Genomic DNA, 8,569 nt, shown 5'->3' on the forward strand with positions numbered 1-8,569 from the left:
CAAGTTTTATTCTTTACTAATTAATAAAGGCTGCAATTCTCTAAGTTAAAAAAAATTGTTTTTTTTTTTAAACTCATTTTTAATGAAAAGTAATAATTAGCTAGGCTTTAAAAATACGCCTAAGTGTTTAGTATGAGAACTCTAATCCAGACTTCTAATTACTGTCACAGTACAAGTGACCAACTCAGATCAAGTGCGAATTGTTGACTAAGTCCCTGTAAGAGCAGGGAGTGCTGTGTACTCAGAGTTATAATGCGCTTTCTTAACCGTAAGCCTTGCTGCTTTTACAAACTTGCTTTCTCTTTATCAGACCACCAGTATTTCAACAGCCCGTCATATTCCTTGGTGCAGATGTAACTCATCCGCCAGCTGGAGATGGAAAGAAGCCTTCCATTGCTGCAGTGAGTAAATTTTGTAATGATCTTTAACCCCTGCTCTCTCCTGCCGCTCGGCTCTAATGCGTTTTATTACTTTCAATTGTGTCCTAGTCCATTTCTTCCAATTGCCTAATTATAGTATTATAAACTTATTTTTCTGCAAGAATCTAATGAAACTTTGGAGAGCTTGCTCTCATACGAATTACTTAAATTACCTTGTAAAATGCCTGAAATGCTAATACACAGAGGAGCTTTTCTATTTGCTGATACTTATCAGCGACTTGTAATAAGCTGGAGCATGTTTAAATCTGCTTTTTCAGCAGCTAAAAATGTTAAGAATTTATCCGTTGCTGATGGGGGACGAGGCTGACTCAGTTGTGGGTTTTGGGGGTTCAGGCTTCCTGACGACACAAATCGTGCGGTAATCTCTTGGAAATTTACTCCTTAAATGTAGGTGGAAGGGCTTTGACTTGCGTTATACCAAACACCTGTCACGGCTGCTCTGAATTAAGCAATAATGAAGATGTTGGGTGACAGTACGTGTGGTGTCCATCTTAGGCTTAGCTCTGGTGCTAAATAAACAAGCAAATACCTGTTTTTAAAAGTTACGCATTTATGTCCAGGGAAAACCAGATGACGAAGTGCTTAATTGGGATTTTTGAAGTAAAGAACTTGGAATTTTTTTGTTTGCTTATTTTTAAATCCCATGCCACTTTCAAAATGCATTAATTTTGAAGTTTCCTAAACAAAAAATTCCCTTCCCTTGGTGAGCAGTGTCTGTTTGGTGTGGATATTTCTGTGGTGCCTCACCATTTCGGTTTTATGGATTCACCTTCAGTGTCCCAGAAAGGGACTCTTGTCTTCAGGAGTTCAAGTTCCTATGTTGCAGTCTGAACTAAGTCAATGGTGTCATGGTATCAGTGCTCCAAATCGTATGTACTTGCAAACAGGGAATTAGTCTTTTAGATTTAAAATAAGTTTTTGGGTTCAGCAGGGTGCGTTACCACAGGTAAACTAAACTCAAAGCTCCCTCCAAGCACATCATGACTTTGATCTTTACCTGGTCGACCCTTTGGTTTGCAAGGTACTGTTAAAAAGTGCATTTATTTTCGTGAAATTTGGTTTGATACTAAGCATTTTTTCAACAGGTTGTAGGAAGCATGGACGCTCATCCTAATCGATACTGTGCCACTGTTCGGGTCCAGCAGCACCGCCAAGAAATCATCCAAGATTTGGCTGCCATGGTCAGGGAGTTGCTTATTCAATTCTACAAATCAACCAGATTTAAACCAACTCGTATAATCTTCTACAGAGATGGCGTTTCTGAGGGGCAGTTTCAGCAGGTTATATTTTTCTTTTTGAGATTTTATTACGTAGTTTTCTGGTAGTAGATGAAGTTTTATGTGGTTGGAGTTATGAAAAGAAGTATACCTCAACAAGTCTTCCCTCGACAAATTTGTTGTCTTTTAACTAAGCAGAACGGAGAAAGTGTTTTCATATTTTTCATGAGCTGCTTAAATACTTTTTCCCCTTTAAAATACTTCCCTTTGCAAAAATAAATGACAAAATATAATTGTAGCACTCAAGTATGTTCAACATCTGTGACTTATTCAAGATACATAAGTCAAATTGGAACCCATAGAACATGGACAGTAAAGAAAAACTAAGTGTCAGCTTATTTTCTTAATTTTTTAACCAGGATTAGTAAATCCTGTATTTTCACACTGGCTCTTTTCACTCATTCCTGATAAAATTCAAGAAATACTTGCATGTATTTATTTTGTTTGCTTACAAGTACCATATTTTATGAAATATTTTTCTCTATATTTTAAAGATACTTGCATACACTTTCTGTTCCAGTGTTTTCATATGTAAATTAAAAGATACAGAACTTAGTCAACTTCTTAAAAATCAAGAGTAAGGGAGTAAAGTTCACTTAGCAAATTGAATTAATGGAACTAATTTTTGTATGAACTTTGGATATTTTTTTCCCCATTTATCACTATTTTTCACTGAATTTTTAATTTCAGATTAACCCAGATCCCGAATCATTGCACTTCCCCCTCTCTTGGTTTTTATTGATGCCTGTTAGTCCTGCATGGAAGTTCACAAAGCTGGGAAGGAGCATGCAGTTGAGCAATTCTGGATTTTATCCCTTGTACTAGTCTGAAAAATAATTAGGCTGTTGTGTATTCAACGGCCTAATTAGATGTTCATTTGTATTTGTCAGTTAAAAAGATTTTGACACACAGCTTATTAGTCCGAGCCTCGTGCTTGGAGCTGAACAAATATGGAACCAGCGCTCGCCTGGCTCAGGAAACTGGTGATCTAATTTGTTCTCATTAAGTGAAGAAATTGAGGTTTGACCCTGCGTGCTTTGACATCTCATTACTCTGAGTGACACTGCAAGAAGGAACACGATAAATAAGAATAATCTGTAAGATCACTCTTCTTTTGTATTTATCACACATCTTTACGTTTATGATTCAGGTTCTCCATCATGAATTGCTGGCTATCAGAGAAGCGTGCATCAAACTAGAAAAGGATTACCAGCCTGGAATTACATTTATAGTTGTGCAGAAAAGGCATCACACCAGACTCTTCTGTACAGATAAAAATGAACGGGTATGTTCTAATTGTGACCGGCAAGTATCTAGCAAGCAGCCAAGTTACCTATTATTTACTGATTATTTAAGCAGTAAGAGACTTGTTTGAAGAACTACATAACATAGTGGGTGAGGTCTTTCTGCCTGGAAAAGAAAATCTTCATTTTCTGTCCCATATAATAAACTGGCAAGAAGCTTTTATAAAACATGAGCAGGATGTGCCTTTTGACAATTCTGTCCATCCTTTTTTAAGTTAATCAAATTTTTCAGGTTTTTTTTTTCCCAGTTTTTTTACTGTCTCAAGATCCTCAAGGACTGAGATGGATCTGGGTAGTGCAGGGTTTATAACGTAGATGTCTGCATCTGGGACAGTTACCTTGGATACTCATTGTGAACGGAGATCTGTTTGGTATTCCCAATAAGGCACATTCCATCTGATTCTAGCACTGGTGACTTCACTGCTTTGGTCGCCACTGACTGTAGGGTGACTCTGGCGTTACCAGCTGAGATGTAGACACTGAAATGGTTAGGTAGGGTGAACCCTACACTTCCAGAATACCTTAAACGTAGTGTTAATGCAGAAGAAAGTATCTTAGGTGCCTAATGTCTTAGACACGTGGAGTTTGGTTTGGGCACATCAAGTGTCACAACACATTATTTGTAGTACGCAAACCTCGTTTGAGTACTACAGATTTGAGTATTCCATAATAATAAATTTGAGTACTTGCCTCTAGTTTTGAGTGTTTCATGGTTGTTACTGTATCTGCGTGACGTACGTCAAGAAATATTTGATTCCTCCTTTCTGGCTGGAGAGGAGACTCCCCAAGTCTAGAATGGGGTCATTGCTGTAGATGAAGAGTTAATAATGGCAAACCTCCATTCGCAGACAGGGTTTTCCGTGTTCTTTGTCCTTCTGTCAGGCTTCTCCATGTAAGCATTTGAAGCCCACTAGGCTTCAAGGCAATAATTAATCACTTTTAATGCTGACATGAAGGTGGTTTTTGTATTGATAACATACTACGATTACAGTTGTTAAATTGTTTTAAAGTAAAGAGTATTCTTCAGTTCTGCTTTGAAGTAGAGTGTTTTTGAGGGAATGAGAGGCCTGTCTTAGAATTATGGGTTATACTCTTCCAGGTATAAACAAAACAAGTGAGAGAGGAATAACCTGTCCTGGAATAGGAAGGTGAAAAGAATTTGTCAAATCAGTTGTAGGAATTTTTTACATTAAACAGAAAAGTTTATCTTTGTAGGTAACTTCCAAGAAGATTCTGCATCTCGTCTGTTTTTTTTTCCTCCATAGTAGAGACACTCCAGATTTTCAGTTGAACAAAACCTGTTTTCACTGTTCTTTCTTGACTTTTTACTTTTTATAGATTTATTTTTTCCACAGATGTTTTTCTTGTGCTTTTTCCTTACTATACAGCTGAAAAGAAAAAACTGCCTGTGTGCCTTACTCTGTTTGCATTTTCTGTTCACACAGGTTGGAAAAAGTGGAAACATTCCAGCCGGTACCACAGTGGACACAAAAATCACCCATCCATCAGAGTTTGACTTTTACCTGTGTAGTCACGCTGGTATTCAGGTACAGCGCTTTGTGTGGGGTTGGTGACTTTCAGAGATAACACTCTTGGTATTTCCCACGTTCTTCACGCAGGAGACGAACGCTACAACTCCCGTCTGTGTATTTTGGCTTTTTGTCTGTGCCATCCACAGTGCTCTTCTGTCATCGTTAAAGTGTGATTTCTTCTTCCCAGTCAGAAACTATTAATCAACAGCAGCACCGAAAGTCAACATTTGATATTCTCTAAAAAAGTGTATTCAGTAGGGGCACAAGTTGGATCGCTGTAGGCTAATAATGTTTTGCCTAAAGCGACTTTATGTGATGGCATTTTGTCAGACCGAAGTTTCACAAGATGAAAGTGCATTTCAGTAAGATCTTTTAATTTCAGTAGCAGGGATGAAATTCTAGAAAATGCAATCCTATCCGAAAATGCAAAGTTATTAGTTATATGGGGAGCAAGGAGGGAGGTGGTTTGCCTTTTTAAATGAAAAATTTGCTGTAGAATTGCTCACATGTGATTTTTGAGGAAGTGGCCGGTTATACTGCAGTTGACCTACAGAGGTGGAAATGTAAAGAGTTGTTTTTGAAACGCTGATGTCCTGTGTGATCTGCCTTCAGGGAACAAGCAGACCTTCTCATTACCATGTCCTCTGGGATGACAATCGTTTTTCTTCAGATGAGCTGCAGATTCTTACCTACCAGCTGTGTCATACGTACGTACGCTGTACCCGTTCTGTTTCCATCCCCGCACCAGCATATTACGCACACCTGGTTGCCTTCAGAGCCAGGTATCATCTGGTGGACAAAGAACACGATAGGTGAGTTGCATAGTTTTGATTTACTACCGAATTTGAAAGAAAGCAGGAAGGAAATGGGCATGCTAATTCTGGGGTGAGTGGTATCCCATTTAGCAGTTTGACGGTAAATTTGGTTTTATCACTGAATTATATTGGGGGGGAAAAAGCAGAAGATGTTCTTGTATGCTTCTGTGCTTTTTGCTGTTTCAGAACTTCAGTGGTGTTTTAAGGGTGCTTATCTTTTGACCATTCTGTTCAGAAGAAACGCATATAATGTTTTTGTATCGTTCAAGGAGAGGCAGATGAAATAGGGTTTCACTTCCTTCCCTCCCCAACCTCTGTTTTTTCCCCCCCACCTCCCTTCTCTTTCAGTGCTGAAGGAAGCCACACCTCGGGTCAGAGTAATGGCAGAGATCATCAAGCACTTGCTAAAGCAGTTCAAGTTCATCAGGACACGTTGCGCACTATGTACTTTGCTTGACATGTTTTAATGTTTAGCGACTCAGTACAATACAGAGTTGGATTCACACGAGACCAGCTGCACTTAGACCAACAGTTGCCCGAGCTACAGTGACAGCCAGCAATGAGTGATGCATCTTAATTATTTTTTTCGCCCCCCCCTCGTTTGCAAGAAAGCCTTCCGTCCAAAATTTCACACTTGATTATGAACTGCATTCTTGTACCAAACCCCACTATTGTTGGAAATGTGGTTTGCCAAAAATCTCTAAGCTGCTTGGTATAAAACAGACCCATATCTTATAATGAAATCAAGAGCTGTGATCTCAGGGCTTAGGGAAAATAAAAAAACCAACAACAACCGACCAACAGCCCAACCCGCAAAACTCCTCATTCAGTTTGCTATTCATTAAATTGCTTTTAATAATTTGGAAAGATCTAATTCATACTAAAGTTTGATGGGCTCAAATGCTGTGAATTAGCTTTTAATACAAAGAAAAGCAAAGCATTTTTTGACTATTTATGAAGCCTTGATTATTCTAGATGCATTTACAAAATCTTTATTTTCAAAAGAAGAGCGTGACAAAATTCTGGTTTTCAACTGTCTTATAAAGATTATTCTCTGTGTGTCTAAGGGCAAATGTATTTTCTGAAGCTTGTTCTTGAATGTTTTTTATTGTGCTGCATTTGAAAATGTTTTTCATAGACTAAAGAATTTTAAAAAAAGAATTAACTTGTACCTAAGCTTTTAATAGGTCCAGTTAGATTGGCAAAAGAAAATGTGCCATTTTAAAAAAAAATTGTAAAGAGTTTTTTTTTTTTAAATCATACTGACAGCTAACTTTAAAATTTGTCGTACAGGACTGTGACACTTACTTTCCAAAGTATCTAAAGAATACGGGTCTGTGGTGATAAATACAGTACAATCCTTTTTCACTGTTGTGTGAGTTAATGTAAATTTTATATATGTTTCACAGTATTAATGTGATAGACTAGATGCTATTATTTATTTTTATTTACTAAGGAGTGCTCATTATACTTCTGTTAGCATATCAAGAATGCTTTGGATTTAGAAATTAAAACCTTATCGTGGGGACATTACTTTTCAAATGCAAAAATATGCAATTCACTTAGATGTGAGGGTTCAGAGATGCGTACCGTCTATATTCTATGGCTTATAATTTGTAGAAAGGCTTTTTAAGCGTGGACGCAACATAGCAGGTTTTACCTGTGCAGTTCAGAGACGCACACGAGACCAACATTCTACGTTCATTCAAGCACAAAACAATTGTATTTTATTTATATGTTGAATATTGCTAAGGCGGGAGCTCTGATGGAGGAGAGTGGCTCACTGTAATTTAGACAAAAGTCAGAGAATCTATGCATTAAAGATAAATCTTAAGAAACTGAAGTTTACTTATGAAGGGGGGTGAAACTCTCTTCATTATGCATAAGGTCAATAGTAAATGTGAGAGTTTTGCCATTCTCTTAGGAGAAGCATTAATTAAAACTGGTAACTATTAGACAAACGCTTCTGTTAGTTTGCACACTGGGTTCATTAAAAAAACCATAATACATAGATAACCATTGCACTAACTATGATGCCACAAAGAGGTTTAGAAGAAAATGGAAAAAGCCCAGGAAACTTCTTTATGCTGACTTGATTTTCTTTATTGTTCATAACTGAAATAACATGCTGAGAGGCAGGTTTTTTTAAAATTTCAGTCTCTTCCGCTGATTCGTTTTGCTTTGTCTCTTCCCTTTTCTCTCGGCAGATGCTCGGTCACTGTTTTGAATACATTTACCTCTAGCCACTGAGACGGGCGAGTAGCTTTAACCAATACAGAGCTCTGTGCCATATAGCGGACAGACTATAACCGGTTGCTGTCGAATAAGCTAGAAAATGCCCAACCTTTGCTGCATAAAAGAGTTTTAGGTACATAAACTTGTGCAAGTTTCAGATCTTCACCTTCTAGCAGTGTCTTGGTTGTCGGTGTTGTTCAGGTGAAATAACGATGTAAAACCTATTAGTAGATTAATTGTATTTGTATTTAATTTGGTGATTAGGCTGCTGGGTCAGATTTTCTTCTGGGTCATAGCTATGTAAGTCCAGATTTAAAATTATGCTGGTATAACAGAAAGCAAATTCCAGGTCGCATTGTCTTATCTTTCTGTGTTCCGGCCAGGTTGTACATACCTCCCCTGAAGTACCGCTAAACTGCAGACCCTTCCGTGGTGGGTATGTTGCGCTTCTCTCCACGATTGCTTGAGAGGTTGCAGATTTCAGTGAAAATTTTAATTTGGCGGAGTTTTATATAAGAATTATTTTTTATATGAATTATTCTTAACAAATAGAAAAAAAAATCAACCATTTTAAGACGCTGTTTAGTTTATTTGCTGTTTGTTATGCAGAGACCTCTTGGATGTGAAATTCCTCCTCCTCTTTCCTCTCTGTGCGGATCTGGAGTGAATGACTTTGTGCAGGTGGTCAGATGGGGCGAGGAGGGCAGAATCTGTCTTGACCTCAAAGCTTATTTCTGAAGCGGACGGTGGGACTTCACTGCATCCTATTTGGGATGTGTTCTTTGGGCTGGAATAGTCTTTGCGGCTCCTTTTTGTGAGAAAAGGAGCATTAGGCAGACCCTTAATCTGAGAGTAGCCGTTGTTTGTGTATGTATCCTCTTGGAATGAACAAAAATTCATGTAGCTTTCCTTCCCTGAGTATGAAGAACTTGGGATGTTATATGCATTTCAGGCTAGGGACATTTC

General features: G+C 38.0%; 1 protein-coding gene across 4 annotated transcripts in view; it reads left to right on the forward strand.

Annotated features, from left to right (window-relative positions):
- AGO2 (argonaute RISC catalytic component 2) overlaps positions 1 to 6,736 on the forward strand; it is a 51,651-nt gene extending 44,915 nt beyond the window's left edge. For all 4 annotated transcript variants that reach the window (XM_054189381.1, XM_054189379.1, XM_054189380.1 and 1 more), the window contains 6 exons: positions 311 to 401; positions 1,526 to 1,720; positions 2,868 to 3,002; positions 4,467 to 4,568; positions 5,166 to 5,365; positions 5,717 to 6,736. In XM_054189381.1, coding sequence (XP_054045356.1) covers positions 311 to 401; positions 1,526 to 1,720; positions 2,868 to 3,002; positions 4,467 to 4,568; positions 5,166 to 5,365; positions 5,717 to 5,825 — 832 coding nt within the window. In that variant the 3' untranslated portion in view covers positions 5,826 to 6,736. The remainder of the gene's footprint in view (positions 1 to 310; positions 402 to 1,525; positions 1,721 to 2,867; positions 3,003 to 4,466; positions 4,569 to 5,165; positions 5,366 to 5,716) is intronic.
- The last annotated feature ends 1,833 nt before the right edge of the window (positions 6,737 to 8,569 follow it).

Source organism: Rissa tridactyla, chromosome 2, assembly GCF_028500815.1.
Source record: "Rissa tridactyla isolate bRisTri1 chromosome 2, bRisTri1.patW.cur.20221130, whole genome shotgun sequence".
NCBI classification, from domain to species: domain Eukaryota; kingdom Metazoa; phylum Chordata; class Aves; order Charadriiformes; family Laridae; genus Rissa; species Rissa tridactyla.